General features: G+C 47.5%; 1 protein-coding gene across 7 annotated transcripts in view; it reads right to left on the reverse strand.

Annotated features, from left to right (window-relative positions):
- GATAD2A (GATA zinc finger domain containing 2A) overlaps positions 1–19,543 on the reverse strand; it is a 98,455-nt gene that overhangs the window by 50,483 nt on the left and 28,429 nt on the right. For 6 of the 7 annotated variants that reach the window (XM_061421433.1, XM_061421434.1, XM_061421428.1 and 3 more), the window contains one exon: positions 8,706–8,794. Coding sequence is in view for 6 of the 7 variants with exons in the window: in XM_061421434.1 (XP_061277418.1) it covers positions 8,706–8,720 (15 nt within the window). In the remaining variant the exon portion in view is untranslated. Of the gene's footprint in view, positions 1–8,705; positions 8,795–19,320; positions 19,423–19,543 lie in introns of those variants that run through there. The other variant, XM_061421432.1, reaches the window with a different exon arrangement.

A 19,543-nucleotide genomic window follows, 5' to 3' on the forward strand; every position in this document is an offset into this window, starting at 1 on the left:
CCTCTGAAAGCCAAGTTTACTCCCACCTCAGGGCCTCTGTCCTTCCTGCTAGGTCCTTCCCGGAATCTCTGTACAGCATTCTCTCCTTCAGCAGAAACAGCAAAGTGACATGATCTCCCCCCACATACGTGACTCGGGGGGTCTCTACTCCCTTTCCCACCTCATCACCACTAGACATGCTAATTACTCATCTCTCCATCTGTGTCCCCCTCCTCTCAACCCCCACAAGAACACAGACTGTCTCTCTGTTCAGTGATACTAGCCCAGGGCCCAGGACAGAATAGGTGTTCAATACATACTTGTTAAACAGACAGGAAAAAGTACTTTCAGTGCTCCCAACTATGGCGCTACCCTCCCTCGTTAAATAAGTCCCAAACTCTTCATGTCAATAGAAAATAAAATGATCAAAACCAAACAAAACAGGGACTTCCCTGGTAGCCCTGTGGTTAAAAATCCGCCTGTCAGTGCAGGGAGTACAGGTTCGATCTCTGGTCCAGGAAGATCCCACAGGACACAAGAGCACTAGGCCAGTGAGCTGCAACCACTGAGTCCTCGTTCTAGACCATGGGAGTCACAACTACTTAAGCCCACACAGTTCAGAGCCCGGGCTTGGCAACAAGAGAAATCACCGCAACGAGAGGCCCGCACACGGCGCTAAGGAGCAGCCTCCACTCGCCGCAACTTGAGAAAGGCCATGCATAGCAACGACGACCCAGAGCAGCCAAAACATAAGTAAAATTAATTAATAAAACAAAACGCTTACTTCATACATGAAAAACCAACTCAAAATTGGCCAAAGACCTAAAGATTAAAAGCTAAACCTATAAAACTCTTAGAAGAAGAGTATATAAGGGTAAAATCAGGACCCTCAATTTGGCAAGAAATGCTTAGATACACCAAAAGCTCCATATCAACAAAGGAAAAAAATAAATTAGACTTCATCAAATTTATTTAAATTCTTTTGTGCAGAAGATTGTGAAAAAAAATCAAGAGTGGGGAAAAAATATTTCAAATCATATCTCTAATAATGGTCTCATGTCCAGAATATATAAAAAACTATTAGAATTTAGCAAGAAACCCAATTCAAAAAAACAGGCAAAAGATTTGAAAAGACATTCCTCCAAAGATGACATACAAATGGCTGATAAGCACATGAAAAGATATTCAGCATCACCAATCATTAGGGAGACGCAAATCAAAACCAGCTCTCACCCATTAGGATGGCTATTTAGAGAAAAAAGGAAAATAAGTGTTGTTGAGGACATAAAGAAACTGGAACCACCATAAACTGTTGGTGGGAATGTAAAATGTTGCTGTGATGTGGAAAAGTCTGGCAGCTCCTTGAAAAGTTAAATACAGATAAATACAGAATTACCCTTATGACCCAACAATTCTACTCCTAGATATATCCAAGAGATGTGTTCATTAAAAAAAAAAAAAAAATTGTATACAAGTGTTAAAAAGCAGAACTATTCACAACCACCACCAAGAACAACCCAAATGTTCACCAGTGGGTGAATCAACAAAATGTGGTATATCCATACAATGGAATATTATTCAGACATAAGAAGGAATAAATTTCTGATCCCTGTCACAATGCAGATGAACCGTGAGAACACAGTAAGTATTTAGCATGTTTAGCAGACACAAAAGCTCACGCAGTATATGATTCCATTTTTCTGAGATGCCCAGAACCATGCAAATCTAGAGACAAAAAAAAAAAAAAAAAATCTAGAGACAGAAAGTAGACTAACGGTTGTTAGGGAACGGGGGCACAGAGGTGGGGGAGTAGAGGCTAATACATACAGGTTTCTCTCTGGGGTGATGAAAATGTTCTAGAATTAGAGGTGATAGCTGCACAATATTATGACTATATTAAATGCCAATGTACACTTTAAAAGGGTTAAAATGGTGAATTTCATGTTGTGTGAACATTATCTTATTAAGGCAGGAAAACAAAAACAAAATAATCTTAACCTCAAGAGCCACAGCCCCTCTAGAGCTGCTTAACTACTAAAAGGGAAAAGCAGGCTTACTCTGATCCCAACAGGACTTGAAATGGTCCTCAAGGAAAGACTCCTTTGTGTAACAAGATCGCCAACAACCCAAGAGCCACTGTCCACTGGAGTGTAGTCCCTCATCAGCTTCTCACAGCAGCCAAGGAGGCCGCAGCAAGCCCGTGATCCAGAGTGGGACCACATGGGACACAAATGGGACAATTTACCAAAAGGGAACCAACTCTGTGAGAAGCCAAGACCTCCAAGGGCAGCGGTCACACAGGCCACCAGTGTAGAGCAGAATTTAAGTCAGGCCTGTCACTGGCCCCACACTGGGCTTGTGTCAGCGCCTCAGACTCACAGACACGTCACTCACTCATTCACCCTAACACTTGCTTAGTTTCTACCACGGACCAGGGGCTGACTGGGGGCTCCAACAAAAGGCCTGCCATCCGTAGCAGCACAGTCCGAGGAAGCCCCTGGGGACACACACAGATGTATGGGGCGGGCCATGAACACAGCAGGCTGAGACATAGGGCAGAGGCCCCTCCCACACTGGAGCTGTCATAAACCCTGGACCACACTTATGGCTCAAATTTATAAAGCACTTCTTTTTTTATAAGACAAAGTCACGTTGAAGACCAGCTAACTACCTACTTTATCCAGACTAATTGGCTATGGCTGCTCTGGACAGACACCACCAATGGAGAGGTGAGATTGATTTCTAATGAATAATATATTAATTTGTGTCAGAAAACAACATATGGGACATCGCGGCATCAGGGTACTGAAGTGAAGCAGCACACGCAGTGATCGATACGCTCTGGGTTCTGGGGGCGGCAGGGGGAGGTGCGCACAGAACAGCCAGGGCTACCAGCGCCACCCTCCACCAGGCCGAGCCCAGAACGCCCGGCTCACCTCCACCCCTCACTCTCCTCACCTGTGAAATGGGAACACACCCACTCTATCACTAACACGGCTCCACGAAGGTACGGTCAGTGCTGCTATTACAGAAGTAAGAATGCTTCACCAGGAAGCTGCACCGCTGATGGGCCACTGTCACACCCCCACAGCAATGCCAGAACCTCTGCTGAAGGGCTTCTGCTTGAACTTAAACCAACCACAAGCGGCCACCATCCTCACTTTCATAAGTGGTACTTTTCCTGCTCTGGGTGACATGCATCATAAAGCTCCCTGAAGGAAGGCCTGGGTTACACTCATCTTCCAAATTTATTTTATGGAAAATAAATTATTTTATGGAAAACTGCAACCATGCCCAAAGCAGCAGCATAAATTGCACATGCCCACCACCCAGATCCCACGGTCATCAGACAACCAACCATAGTCTTTCACCCACCTCACGTCTGCTAGGCTCTTTAAGAAGCAAATACCATTCAACAAGTATTTATGAATGAACAGTATTTATCACTACAGGACACAAAATCACAATTCCATGATCACACCATCAACAATTAAACAATTACTCCTCAATCTTTGTCAAAGTCACACTTGTCTAAAATACACAGGTTCCCCCATTGCATTCTTTTCAATCATATGTTGAAGAAATCAGGTCATCTGTCCCATTTCCCTTGACTGGGCTTTGCAAGGGGCCTCCTTGTGGTATAACGGAAAGTGTGAAAAGTTGTCAGTCACCCAGTCATATCTGACTTTTTGTGGCCCCATGGACTGTAGCCTGCTCAACTTCTCTGTCCATGGAATTCTTCAGGCAAGAAAACTGGAGTGGGGAGCCATTCCCTTCTCCAGGGGATCTTCCCAACCCAGGGATCGAACCCAGTTCTCTTGCACTGCAGGCAGATTCTTCACCATCTGAGTCACCAGAGATACACACCAGGAACACACCCCCAGTTTCCTATAAACTAGATTTTGAGGCCAAATCAAGCATACATCCCTCTGAAAGCACATGCACCCTTCCTTGGGGGTGGGGGTGGAGGGCTGGCAGCTACTGAGGACCACTGAGGACCACTGAGACCACCATTTTATTAGGTGTCTGCAAGTGTATGAACTTATAATTTCATGTTCCATACTCATTAGCCAGAGCGTCAATAGCTACACTGTCTGTTAGCCACATGTGGCTATTTAAAAAGACTTAAATCAAATAAAACTAAAATTTGACTTTCTCAATCACAATATTCCAGGTACCACATCAGACAGTATGAGTAGAGCGTACTGGAAAATTCTGGCAGCTCGAATCTACCTTTGAGGGAAAGTAGCCCTCACCCACTATTTTGTTCCTTGCAAGTTCAGCTGTAGAAGTAAATGCTTTTCTTCACTCTACCAATTTTTCAAAATGAGTTGATTCCCTAACACTTTTTGAAAGGCACTCATGAGTTTCTTCCTTTCCTCTAATCATCAATACAAACCCTGGATTTTTTTTTAAAACACATTTGATGCTCCAACCCAGGGAACTAATTTTCATTCACATTCCCTTGCCCCACCCTTGGCCGGGAGTGGGGGCCAGGGGGGTCCTGTGGGTCCTTCTGATACAACCCTGGCAGGATCTTTCACAACTGGGACATTGCCAATGCAAATTCAGAATTAAAACATTTTCACTTAAGTGCTTTGATCTTTCACTTACATGTCTTTTGTCCTTAAAAAAAAAAAAAAAAAAAAAAATTTTTTTTTTGACCACACCACAGGGCTAGTGGGATTCTAGTTTCCTGACCAGGGATCAAACCTGGGCCCCCTGCAATGGAGGCACGGAGTCCTAACCACTGGACAGTCAGGGAATTCCCAATTTTGGTTCTTAAAGACATCGATTAGCTTGTTTTCTCCTACAATATATAATAATAAGACTATTGGCATTGTTGACCTGAAACCAAAAATATGATTCCTAAAAGCAGTTAAAGATTTTTTCCTAATTCTTACCTTTATGGCATTATCTCGTACCTTGTGATCAAAAACTACCATTTTTCCAATTGTATTTATTTATGGCCGCACAGGGTCTTTGCTGTTGCACGCGGCCCTTCTCCAGTGGCAAAGCATGGACTCCAGGCACACAGGCATCAGTGGTTGAGGTGCATGGACTTAGTCATCCTGCTGCATGTGTCCCCTGCCTTGGCAGGAGGATTGTTAACGCTGGACCACCAGGAAGTCTCCAAAACTACAATGCTTTAAAGCCATGTAAAATAAATCCTCTGAGAGGTTAAACTACCCACTTGAGTAACAACTGGTATGTACCTAGATTCATTTCAGCTTGCTTTTGCGTATGGCTTTTAGGGGTTCCTCTCCCCCAACATGACATAACTTTATTTTCTAATTATATAAAACAAGCATCTGGTGCGACACAGGAAGGAAACCTGGAGGAGTCTCCCAATAATCCTATCCTCTTTTCATCATGCCTCTGGAGGTGACCATGTAGTTCATCTATGGTTTGTATATCCATTCTAAAAAATAAAATAAAAACAAATACACATTATGTCTCCATCCCACCCCTAACCTTTTATCATGGGGAATGAAAGTGAGTACAATACATCTACCCTTCAGTTTGTTATTGTTTCTACTTAATTCACCCTAGAAATCCCATCACAGTGACATGAAGCCATCCCTTCTTTCCCTCAGGGGCTCAGCTCCACCCCGCTGGCAGACCCAGCCCCATCAGTCCTGGCCCCAACTGACAAACAGCTAGGTGAGTTCCAGATTGCTACTTCAGAATGTTGTAGAGAACAGCCCAGCCACAATCCTTACTTTTGACAGTATCTTCAGGATCCTTTTTGAGAAGTGAACTCACTGGAGCAAACCTCACTGTGAGGTGTTGCGAACCTCCCAAAGGCACATACGGTGGTGCCCGGTTCCCACCAAGAGAAGAGTCTCCACCTCTCGAGACTAAGGGTCAGAAGCGTCCTAGGGAAGCTCCAGTGAGCACTATTCCCAGTACTGGGAAAAACTGGAGTCTCTTTCCTGCCTCGCTTACAGGTCATCTGCATTTGCTTTTCCCTGTTTGTTTTTCTGCACGTCGTACCCGTTCTGGTCCTTAACACCAAGCATGAGGCCAGGCTCTGGGCACACGAGCAGTGTCTGCAGCTGCCGAACGACAAGACACCTGACTGGCAGAAGTCAAGGGTAGACACCAATTCCATGAGCCCAGGCAAGCAGACCGAGCCTCAGTGTGCACACTGACAACCACGTACAACGCGGGCTGTGGTGTGCGGGCTGTGTGCGCGTCGGAAGACTCTCCAGGACGCGGCCCCTCTCCCGCCTTGCTCTTTCTCCGTGCCCACTGAGTCCCAGGCAGCAGGAATGAGAAGACCCCAGCTGACCACAGGCCACGGTTCAGTGGAAAGTGGAACAAGCAATCAATCAATCAATCTGTTCGGCTGACTTACACCCATGACCAAAAGTACACAAGCTGATGTATTTATACATTTTTAAAAAATAATTGCTCAAGGGTGCTTTTGCCTGTTTGACATTGACCATCACCGGCCACCGCCATCTGCAGACCATATTTTCCCATCAAGCCCTTCACACAGCAGGTACAGAGAGGCAGGACCACAGGGAACACCTGAGGTGGCTTCCAGAAATTCCCTCCCAGATCCCCAACCTGACTGCTTTCTAATGCTATGGCTATGTCTTCCTTGCTGGCCCTGTGATAGGAAAGGAGGAGTTTTCTTTCATTCATTCTCTCACCAAGAACTTATTGCTCGGACCATGTGCTTCCCAGGAAACAAGGGGCCAGGCAGGGACTTTCCTGGCAGTCCAGTGTTTGAGATGGTGCACTTGCACTGCAGAGTGCAGGTTCAATCCCTGGTCAGCGAACCAAGATCCTACATGCCGAACCGTGGTCAAAATTGAAAACAAAATAAAACAAAGGGCCAGACAGGTATGAGGTCATCCAGCCTAGGACCTCCAAGAATCCTGAGCCAGCCCTCTGCCTTCAGACAATGCCCTAGGCTACTAGACAAGTGATGGTCACTCACCTCACCCTGGGCTGCAGTGAGACCTTTTCTAGACATAAAGTACCATGAATTTTTTTAAATGCTAACGTTCAAAGAAAGCCTGCTGACAACCATGGGCCAAACCCACTTTCTAGGTGGCCAGCCTACTGCACGCTGCCACCAGCACCAGGTAACGAGCACCATTAACACCAATGATCCTCAACTAGCTCTAAGAAACCGGCACAGACTCTTTGAGATATTTTCACCAGAGCTATAGGGTCCCTGGGTAGGGCTGGGGGGGTAGGGTGGGGGTGTAAAATGGTGCAGCTGCCATGACAACAGTCTGGCATTTCCTCAGAATATTAGACTCGTGATCCAACAATTCCACTGCAAGGTGCACGTCCAGAGGACCTCAAAGCACACCTCCACAAATCTGCATGCATAAATCTTCACAGCACTGTCATAGTTACCAAGAGGTGGGGATAGCCCAACTTTATCCCAGATGATAATAGATAAACAAAACGGAGTCAAGCCATGCAATCGAACACGCTCACCCACAAAAACAGACGAAGCACTGACTCACGCTACAGAGTGGACGAACCCTGAAAACATGCTAAGTATGAGAAGTGAGACGCACAAGGTCATATAGACTGACTCCATTGATAAGAAATGTCCAGAACAGGCAAATTCAGAGATATAAAGGAGAGGAGTGGCTGCTGGGGGCTGAGGAAGAGGGACTGGAGATGGACTGCTAATAGGTATGGGGTTTTTTGGGGGGTGAGGAAAGTGTTCCCTAACTACACAAAGGTGACATCTGCACAACTCCTGAACACACGAAACATCACTGAATTGTATACTACACACGGGTGAATTAGATGATATACAAATTATCTCAATTAAAAATTTTTAAACACCAGGAACATTTATTTTTGCTGGGGAAGCATTCTGGAAATGTTTTCCTGACCCCAGGATTACTTGACCATTCCCATATTTTGTTGCTCTATGTAGGTAAGAGCTGAAACCTCACAAACCAACACCCAACCCTTGTCACATGTCCTGCTCACCCAGCAGAGGTGTCCCTGCAGCCAGGTCTCGCCCCATGCGGTTGTGCCACTGTTTCAAGGGCATACACCCCTTGGAAAGTCACCGGCCGGCCGGCCTACAAGAGGAAGCGGCTCACTGACCCAGGAGGAGGTCTCCAAGGTGTCTTCATCTTCTAAGACGTCTTTCAGTCCTACCTTCTCCAGTTAAGTAGCCCTGGCCCAAAACATCACTAGCCAGACCCTGATAGTAACAGACAAAATACTACCCGGCTCTGGGCTCGGTCCTGTTGGGTCCTAAAAGCCCTGGACAGTCTCCACCTGAGACCCCAAAGCAGTGGGGGGGATGGCTCAGTTTCCCCACAGACGCAGAGTGCAGGAAGGTCAATGCGCTCCAAGCACGGGTGGTTAAGGATAAACTCTAATCGTGGCATTGGAAAACCACAGGAATGGCCAGAGGGCAAAGGCCACCTGGCCAGGATTATGCTCTGCCCCTGATCCTCACAGAGGACGGCTCATTCTACTGCGGCCTGGGCTTTTCAAACAAATGACCTGTGAGACATAAGAAGAGAGCAAAAGGCCATCCGGAGAAGGCAGGGCCTGGGCAGCCCCGAGGAGATCTCCCAATGTGCAAAACCCGAGGTGCCGGCCTTCTTCCCTCGCTAGGAGGTGGCCATCAGCTTCCGAAGCAGTGCTGTGTCAATGTCCAAGGACCTGAATGGGCCTATGGGGTAAGCCAGCCTCCATTCCACAGATGCGAGATACCTCGCACTCACCTGGCTTCTGGGCATGGGACAGCGGTCCTACCAGCCGGCCATGGTGGGAGCTATGTCAAAAGGCAACTTCTGTCAACGTGCTGGCCAACCTAAAACAAAGAACAGAGGAAGAAACATTGAGTTTCCAAAAAAAGTTACTGGTACATAGTGACAATTTTAAATGTCTCCAATCCCTGGAATTACACAGCAAAATTCTAGATTTCAGCCAGAGCTCTGTGACTGCACCCTTCCACAGGAGGGCAAGCTGAAGAAATCAATTTCTATCAGTCTCTGTCTGTATGACCCAGTATGGTGCACTAACCAGTCAACACGAAGATCTCAGACACGAAAGATCCCATCTTAAACAATATGGATAGAGACAATAGGTGGTACACAACCACAAGCCAACATACTGAACACACAAAAAACGGCTCAAGGTCGTGATTATAATAGTAATGACATTAACAGCAAAAACAGACATACTAGCATTTAACAGATGTTCAGTAGTGAGTTCCAGGTACTACGTTAAAATTCAGTTACCTCTTTGAATCCCCTGGACAGTTTCAGGGTTAAGTTACAAAATCATTCCCATTTGACAGCTAAGGAATCTGACATATGTGATATTCAGGAACTTGTCCAAGGTCACCACATCTCCCTCTTCCGAGGTGACCTCTCCCCTCTCCAGTCCCCACACCTAAACACAGACCCCAAGAAAACCACCCACTATTACAGGCAGGGCAGAGTTTGCCCTCATGAAGCTGGGGACATGAGGTGCCCAAGGATGGATAAACTTCATCTCCCACATGGAAGTGGCCTCACTGCCACAGGGCAACTAGAAGTTTTACCCAGGGATCAGCTCTAAAAGGCTTACACGGCCCAGGCAAAAAGGGGCTGCCTCGTTTTACAGACCCAAAAACTAAGGCTCAAGAACGTTCAGGAACTCTCCCAAGGTCACAGAGACAGCATGAGTTTCCCTCCTTTGTGAGGTTAGATGTCCAGTGCAATGGGCACACAGGCTCAAGCCAGGGAACCAGCCAAATCTCAGCCTCCCCGGCAGCTGTCAGTTGTAGCTTGCCAAATATTGTCAGTGTCACCTCTGCTGTCATTCTTTGCACCCACATGACTACCAGGAGCTCACTCTGGTATGAAACCTTTATATTTAAACTGGGTTCACAGAAATTCACAGCTCATGGATGTCGAGAAACACTCCCACAGGAGAACTTGCAAAATAAGCAAACATCATATGGAAAGATCTTTGGGCACCAAGGAGCACACAGAGCCCTCCTCAGTGGGGCCCAGAGCTGGCTACAGCCACCATTAGGGCTAGCTCCTAGGGAGAGGGGCCCTTTCTGTCACTTTTTTAGACCCTATTCAGTCTGGGAAATGCAGTAGATACCATTAATTCCCTGGAGCCAACACCTCTCTCTGCCTCGGAGAGGGAAACCTCAGGAGTAGTCCGGGGCTTTTCCAAGCACCTGCTCTCTTCAGGATCATGGTCAATATACAAAAGTCAGAGGTATTTCCACGCAATGGCAACAAACAATCAAAATTCAGAACTTCTGTGGCGGTCCAGTGGCTAAGATTCCCTCCTCTTAGGGACCAAGTTTAATCCCTGGTCAGGGAACTAGATCTCACATGCCACAACTAAGACCCTGCGCAGCCAAATAAGTAAATAAAGTTTTTTAAAGCCCAAGGCTCGGACTGCCCTGCTGGTCCAATGGTTAAGAATCTGCCTGCCAATTCAGGGGACACAGGTTGGATCCTGGTCCAGGAAGAACCACACGCCAAGGAGCAACTAAGCCCGAGCACCACAACTACTGAAGCCTGCACGCCTAGAGCCCATGCTCCGAAACAAGAAAAGTCAGCACAGTAAGAAGCCTGTGCGTCACAACTAAGAGCAGTCCCTGCCCACGACCAGAGAAAAGCCTGTGCACAGCAACAAAGATCCACCACAGACAAGGAACGAGGTAATAAATCTTTGGGGGAAAAAACAAACACAAAGCTCTAAAAAAAACAGTAATAATTAATACAGCATAAATGTAAAATACCTAAGGATAAACCTGATTTTTAAAAACATGGACAAGACCTGTAACCTGAATTACAGTAAGATGTCACCAAGATTAGTGAGAGAAAACCCAAATAGAGAGATGACTATTCCATGGATCAGAAAGTTGTCAGTTCTCCCCTAAATTGATGCAAAGCCCCAATCAAAAATTTGCCAGCATGTTTCGCTGGGAAAAAAACAGGCTGATTCCAAAATTTATATGCAGATGCAAAAGACCTAGAATAATGAAACACTGAAAATGAAACAAATCTGGAGACATACCATCAAGTATGTAACCAAGAGCGTGACATGCAGGTAAAAGCAGATGAGCAGATAAATGAACAGAACACACCCACGCTCATGTGGACAGATGATTTGCAACACCCAGTACCCCAACTCTGAAACCATAAGACACACTGGACATCTTCCTAAGGGGCGAATGCCAAGTCCCTTAACCTGCTATAGTAGTGCACACAGTGCATTATGGACACTATGCAACATATAAGACGTTTTCAGGTCATCTCAGACTTTCACCATGAACCACAACCTTCCCCACTTTCAGTTCAGTTGCTGAGTCATCTCCGACTCTTTGCGACCCCAAGAATCGCAACACGCCAGGCCTCCCTGTCCATCACCAACTCCCAGAGTTCATCGAGACTCACATCCATTGAGTCAGTGATGCCATCCAACCATCTCATCCTCTGTCGTCCCCTTCTCCTCCTGCCCCCAATCCCTCCCAGCATCAGAGTCTTTTCCAATGAGTCAACTCTTCGCATGAGGTGGCCAAAGTACTGGAGTTTTAGCTTCAGCATCAGTCCTTCCAATGAACACCCAGGACTGATCTCCTTTAGAATGGACTGGTTGGATCTCCTTGCAGTCCATGGGACTCTCAAGAGTCTTCTCCAACACCACAGTTCAAAAGCACCAATTCTTCGGCGCTCAGCTTTCTCCACAGTCCAACTCTCACATCCATACATGACCACTGGAAAAACCATAGCCTTGACTAGACGGACTTTTGCTGGCAAAGTAATGTCTCTGGTTTTTAATATGCTATCGGTCATAACTTTCCTTCCAAGGAGTAAGCGTCTTTTAATTTCATGGCTACAATCACCATCAGCAGTGATTTTGGAGCCCCAAAAAATAAATCTAACACCGTTTCCACTGTTTTCCCCATCTATTTGCCATGAAGTGATGGGACCAGATGCCATGATCTGAAGTTTTCTGAATGTTGAGCTTTAAGCCAACTTTTTCACTCTCCTCTTTCACTTTCATCAAGAGGCTTTTTAGTTCCTCTTCACTTTCTGCCATAAGGGTGGTGTCATCTGCATATCTGAGGTTATTGATATTTCTCCCGGCAATCTTGAGTCCAGCTTGTGCTTCCTCCAGCCCAGCGTTTTTCATGATGAACTCTGCATAGAAGTTAAATAAGCAGGGTGACAATATACAGCCTTGACATACTCCTTTTCCTATTCGGAACCAGTCTGTTGTTCCATGTCCAGTTCTAACTGCTGCTTCCTGACCTGCATATAGGTTTCTCAAGAGGCAGGTCAGGTGATCTGGTATTCCCATCTCTTGAAGAATTTTCCACAGTTTATTGTGATCCACAAAGTCAAAGGCTTTGGCATAGTCAATAAAGCAGAAATAGATGTTTTTCTGGAACTCTCTTGCTTTTTTGATGATCCAGCAGATGTTGGCAATATGATCTCTGGTTCCTCTGTCTTTACTAAAACCAGCTTGAGCATCTGGAAGTTGACGGTTGACATATTGCTGAAGCCTGATTTGGGAGAATTTTGAGCATTACTTTACTAGTGTGTGAGAAGAATGCAATTGTGCGGCAGTTTGAGCATTCTTTGGCATTGCCTTTCTTTGGGATTGGAATGAAAACTGACCTTTTCCAGTCCTGTGGCCCCTGCTGAGTTTTCCAGATTTGCTGGCATACTGAGTGCAGCACTTTCACAGCATCATCTTTCAGGATTTGAAATAGCTCAACTGGAATTCCATCACCTCCACTAGCTTTGTTTGTCGTAGCTTTGTTCGTAGTGATGCTTTCTAAGGCCCCCTTGACTTCACATTCCAGGATGTCTAGGTGAGTGATCACACCATCGTGATTATCTGGGTCATGAAGATCTTTTTTGTACAGTTCTTCTGTGTATTCTTGCCCCCTCTTCTTAATATCTTCTGCTTCTGTTAGGTCCATACCATTTCTGTCTTTTATTGAGCCCATCTTTGCATGAAATGTTCCCTTGGTATCTCTAATTTTCTTGAAGAGATCTCTAGTGTTTCCCATTCTGTTGTTTTCCCCTATTTCTTTGCATTGATCACTGAGGAAGGCTTTCTTATCTCTCCCTTGCTATTCTTTGGAACTCTGCATTCAGATGCTTATATCTTTCCTTTTCTCCTTTGCTTTTTGCTTCTCTTCTTTTCACAGCTATTTGTAAGGCCTCCCCAGACAGCCATTTTGCTTTTTTGCATTTCTTTTCCATGGGGATGGTCTTGATCCCAGTCTCCTGTACAATGTCATGAACCTCCATCCATAGTTCATCAGGCACTCTGTCTATCAGATCTAGGCCCTTAAATCTACTTCTCACTTCCACTGTACAATCATAAGGGATTTGATTTAGGTCATACCTGAATGGTCTAGTGGTTTTCCCTACTTTCTTCAATTTAAGTTTGAATTTGGCAATAAGGAGTTCCTGATCTGAGCCACAGTCAGCTCCCGGTCTTGTTTTTGCTGACTGTATAGAGCTTCTCCATCTTTGGCTGCAAAGGATATAATCAATCTGATTTCGGTGTTGACCATCTGGTGATGTCCATGTGTAGAGTCTTCTCTTGTGTTGTTGGAAGGGGTGTTTGTTATGACCAGTGCATTTTCTTGGCAAAACTCTATTAGTCTTTGCCCTGCTTCATTCCGTATTCCAAGGCCAAATTTGCCTGTTACTCCAGGTGTTTCTTGACTTCCTACTTTTGCATTCCAGTCCCCTATAATGAAAAGGACATCTTTTTTGGGTGTTAGTTCTAAAAGGTCTTGTAGGTCTTCATAGAACCATTCAACTTCAGCTTCTTCAGCGTTACTGATTGGGGCATAGGCTGGATTACTGTGATATTGAATGGTTTGCCTTGGAAACGAACAGAGATCATTCTGTCGTTTTTGAGATTGCATCCAAGTACTGCATTTCGGACTCTTGTTGACCATAATGGCTACTCCATTTCTTCTGAGGGATTCCTGCCCACAGTAGTAGATATAATGGTCATCTGAGTTAAATTCACCCATTCCAGTGCATTTTAGTTCACTGATTCCTAGAATGTCGACATTCACTCTTGCCATCTCCTGTTTGACCACTTCCAATTTGCCTTGATTCATGGACCTGACATTCCAGATTCCTATGCAATACTGCTCTTTATAGCATCGGACCTTGCTTCTATCACCAGTCACATCCACAACTGGGTACCGTTTTTGCTTTGGCTCCATCCCTTCATTCTTTCTGGAGTTATTTCTCCACTGATCTCCAATAGCATGTTGGGCACCTACTGACCTGGGGAGTTCCTCTTTCAGTATCCTATCATTTTGCCTTTTCATACTGTTCATGAGGTTCTTAAGGCAAGAATACTGAAGTGGTTTGCCATTCCCTTCTCCAGTGGACCACATTCTGTCATTCCCCACTTTACCTCACAGCAAATTCAGTCTTTCAAGACGCTCAGATTAAAATCTGGTGTTACCTTCTTAATCAGCTTACCCATCATCCAGTCCATCAGGAAATCCTACTGATTCTGCTGTCAAGCACATGTGGGGTCCACCCACCTCTCACACCTCCACTGGCCACACCATCCTCCAGCAGTAGGGCTGAGGTCTGCAAACTGGAGCTCCTGCTTTTACTCCTCAGCTCAAAACCCCCCGAAGGCCCTGCATTCTCACTCAGAGTGAAGTCCTGTCCTCTCCTGATCCCAGAGGCATGTCCACCCCACCTCCCAGTCATGCTGGCCTCCAACACACCATGCACTCTTCTGCCTTGGGGTCCTTTAAGATCTTCAACAAAATCCCAGATATGCTATCATTTTAAACAATCAAGTCTTCAGTTTGCAGCCCAAGTTGAAAATGGCCTTTGAAGACATAACTACCATACAATAAGCCCTAAATGTCAACAAATGCCCAGTCCATATTCGGCTTCACACGATTTCTCAGAAATGTCTGTATACAGTCTGTTCCAACTGTACTTGTTAGACCATTTGTGCTAGCTGCTCTCTCTGCCTCAATCACTCTCACTCCGAGGACTGACTCCTCCCTTTACCCCCAAATCACTGCTCAAATGTCTCCCTCAAAGAGGCCCACCTTGCTCACTCTGCCCCTTCTCTCCCACACCCCAAGCCCTCCTCAAACTGCACACAACATAGTTACCATGTCTATGGACTTTCTCAGAGGAAGAACAAAGACGCCACAAGGAAAGGGCTATCTGCCTGGGGCCTAATTTCATTTCAAGCACCTGCAGCATGTCTGGCACTCAATAAATGTTTATGGAATGAATGAGCAGAGATGGTTTAACACTAAAGGAGAAGGAATCAACCTGAGGAGTTCATAAGCAATCACCCCTTGATACAATTAGTGCAAAATTCAGGAAGGAGAAGAAACCAAGCAGAGACCCCTTAGCACCAACAGAACTGGGAGCACCTCTCTAAAAGAAACCGTAATCAGTTTTCACGGATATATCCTTTGGGCTGCTGTGCCATTGACCCCACATTGGCCGGGGTTTAGAGAGTTTTTACTATTTTTATTTCCAACCCATACATTTAAAACAGTATCGAGTAACCCTTAAGTACACAATTACCAACTCATAAGAGACTCTTGCGCTCCCTTGATAAATCATTATGGTTTGGCTCTGACCCTGCACCTAGGTACTCCACTTAACATGCACACACTCAACACCCCAAACCTTCGACCTACCCGAACGATTTCCCAACCTGAGGGAGATCTCGCTTGGTGAGGAGGCAGTGACTGGTGATTTACATGAAATCAAGCCACTGCACTTCAGGGAACAGAAGCCCACTGCTGCCACTTCCTTTCCAGGTCAGGCAAGTGAGGTCTGTGCCCTTTGAACTTGAGGTGAGGAGGCCCCGGCCAGACACTGGCTGCTGTCTAGGGAGCTCCAGTGTTCCTCAGAGACACTGAAGTTGCAGTGCCCACGGCCAGCCCAGGGACAGCTCTCAGGGGCCAAGGGCACCTGCCGGGGAAGCCTGGGCTCTCTGAGGGGCTCCCCCGAGGGCCACAGCGCCCCTTCCGAGGCCTGGTCCTGTGGAAGCCTCACGCCTCTGGTCTCCTCCTCAGCACTGTCTGCACTCAAACACTTGTGCTGCCTCTGAAATTCCTCAGGTGTGTCTCATCCAAACATTTAACCACCCTAGCTCCAATCCAGGCCCAAGAACATGGTATTAAACCCAAAAAACCGCCAAGGTGAAACCCAACAATCCCATTCACTGTCTCCCACCCCTAGGTCCAAGCACCACCTCCGGAAACAAAGGGCTACCCTAGACCCTTCTGCCAACAATCGAAGCAACTGCACTGCTACTTGTCAAGGAGACGAAATCCCCAGCCAGCCCTATGAGAAAGGGAGAAACTGAGGCAGGCCAACAGTGGATTACCCCAGGGAAGCCCAAAGGTCACACTGCTCCAACATGTGCTGCCTGGCTAGGGAAAGATTAACTTGGCTCAGAGTCAATTCCCTAATCCAGGATCACAAACTCCGGCCTGGGCCTGCTCTAGGAAATGGGTTTCCTAGGACACAGCCGCATCCACCCGGGGTCAGCCTGTCTAGGGCTGGTTTCGTCCACAGGGCAAAGCTGAGCAGCAGTGACAAAGACAACGTGGACCCCAAAAGCCAACGAGACCGAGCTGGTGGGCTCCGCTCAGCATTCCCGGGACAGAGGTGACTCGGTCAGAGCTGCCTGCCTGAGACAAGATCAGAGCGCAGGCGCAGCGAGGGTATGCTCTGGCTCCACACCCCCCGGGACCAAGCAGTACCTGCTCTCCCCCAGGCCCAGAGCCTCATTAACCCTGTATCCCCACAGAGGCAGGGAGAGCATGACTAGGCAGACTGGAGAGGGAGACTCAGCCCCACGAGGGCCACGGAGCTGACAGTGAGGCCAGCTGCACAAGCCTATCCTTGGCAACCAGAGCTGGACGATCTCCACCGTCAAGCCAGAGCACCCACCGGGGTAACAAGCAGTACATGCCCCCCAGACCTCTGAAGGGCCCCTGCCTGTCCCCCCTCAGCCACAGCAACCATGGCCTCACCAAGAGACGGACTGTGTCCCCACACCATCCCTTCCTGAAGCTCCTTAAAGCTCCCAACACCTCACCACAGCCTTTAGGACCCTGCCTGTTTAGGCAGGCGACCCCAGGAAGTCACCTGGCATGCATGTATGTATAGGCATGCACGTACGTGTGGGTACATACACCATACTCCTGCCTCCAACCACACCGCTCTTGTTTCCTTTACCCACCACATCTGCCTTCCTCTATGACCCGGACTTTCCACATGCTATTCTCACTCCTAGGAAAGTACTTCCTTCCCCCAACTCATCTGTCAGACTCAAAACACGTATTACTCAGAAACCCTCTCCCTTTCATCCCCAAGGGTTAAAACCCCATCACTTGGCATGGCTGACCTTGACATCTGACAAGCATCCCACTCGGTTCTCTCCTCCAAACACTCCACGTACCACAAGAGGAAGGGCTCCTGTTCATCCTATCCAAGGCCCAACAAGGAACGCAGAAGAGACGACACCACGGCATTCTGCGCCGGTCACAAGCACCCAGCCACTGCGCTCTCGCCACTGTGCTCAGGCGCCGAGCCGTGCCCAGCTCTTCTGTGACCCCATGGCAAGAACACTGGGCTGGGTAGCCCTTTCCTTCTCCAGGGGATCTTCTCAACCCAGGGATCAAACCCACGTCTCTATGTCTCCTGGATTGGCAGGCAGATTCTTTACCACTGAGCCACTTGGGAAGCCTGTTTTCACCACCAACTTGATGGAAAAACATAACAATATAAATAACATTAGGAATAAACAACACGTGGAGACAGGCGAGGCCACAGCATCGCCACAGCCCCTGGGGGCCAGGGCTTCCCGGGGGAGGCGCTCCCGCGACTCCCTCACACGGCTGTTTGGAGAAAGGTGCTTGGAGACTCCCACAGTCCTCACTGGCCTTGTGTCAGAAGCGCCTCCCTGTCACTGCTGAGAAGTGAGCACTACCCCAGCACCCATTCACCAACATCCCCTCCCTCTTTCTTATGGCCAAAACTCTATTTTGTTGTAGTTGTTCAGTCACTCAGTCAACGTCCAACTCTTTGCAACCCCATGGACTGCTGAAAGCCAGGCTCCTCTGTCCACCCCCTCTCGGAGTTTGCTCAAACTTACGTCCATTGCGTCGATGAGATCTTCTAACCATCTCACCCTCTGCCGCCCCCTTCTCCTTTTGCATCTCTTCCATCCCTGGGTCGGGAAGATCCCCTGGAGAAGGAAATGGCAACCCACTCCAGTATTCTTGCCTGGAGAATCCCATGGACAGAGGAGCTTGGTGGGCTACAGTCCACGGGTCGCAAGGAGTCGAACACGACTGAGCGACTTCACTTGAAAAAATACCATCAACAATCTTTCCAACAGACCCATGCCCTCCTGAAGACTTGACTCCACAACCCCCCTCCTCTCTCCTAAGCATTCTGGATATCCCTCCCTTTCACACCACCAGACCACCCTGATGATGATGGACAGAGTCCTCCTGATGAATCACACACAACCAACTGCTCGGCCCCGACTCTCCTGACAATTCAAACACTCTGGGGCCAAATCCGACTGTGCCCCTGGGGGCTCGCTTACCCCTTAGGACTCAAGATCAGCCTGAGGACCAAGCGACAGAGCCTGGCTCCAGGCAGGCTCTCCCACAGAAGCAACTAGTTCTTTGACTATGATTACTGCTGTTCCTCCTAAGCCTCCTTATAATGAGGGTCCTTGGAGAAGGCAGTGGCACCCCACTCCAGTACTCATGCCTGGAAAACCCCATGGACAGAGGAGCCTGGTGGGCTGCAGTCCATGAGGTCACTAAGAGTCAGACACGACTGAGCAACGTCACTTTCACTTTTCACTTTCATGCATTGGAGAAGGAAATGGCAACCCACTCCGGTGTTCTTGCCTGGAGAATCCCTGGTGGGTTTCCGTCTATGGGGTCACATAGAGTCACACACGACTGAAGCGACTTAGCAGTAGCATTTCAGTGTCTTCACGCTCACTCCCTAGCAGCTGCCCAAGCAATCCACCTTGCAGGTGCATTCAAAACATCAGAGAAACCACCTCCCCCCATATTTAAAATGCACAGGAATCAAATGTCCACCTCTAGACAGACCTGAGACTAGTGTTTGAAGGGTTTAGCATTAGTGCGTTACGTTATGAAAGGACACCCTGAAGAAAATTTCAGAACAAAAGACGAAACAACTTCAGTGTTGGCAGCGAGGACCTACGAACCCGAGTCCCCCTTGTGTGCACGCCCGTAAATACGCGCCACCCTGAGGGGTTCTCTGACAAAGGGCCACGGGAAACAAGGGGTACCTTCAGCCTCTTCAGGCACGGTGGGGAGACCTCAGGTGTTCCAGGACACTGCCCCCCTAACCTCCTGCAGACCCCAGTCCTATGTCACCCCACCGAGGGGAGAAGAGCATCCAGGCCCCACCCTCCTAGGGACCAAAGAACACCCACGGAATCATGCTCCCAAGATGATGTTACAATGAGCCTTCTAGAACTATGCGTATCTTTTTAAAGCCCCTAGTATCTG

The sequence above is a fragment of the Bos javanicus genome, chromosome 7 (genome assembly GCF_032452875.1).
Source record: "Bos javanicus breed banteng chromosome 7, ARS-OSU_banteng_1.0, whole genome shotgun sequence".
Classification (NCBI taxonomy): domain Eukaryota; kingdom Metazoa; phylum Chordata; class Mammalia; order Artiodactyla; family Bovidae; genus Bos; species Bos javanicus.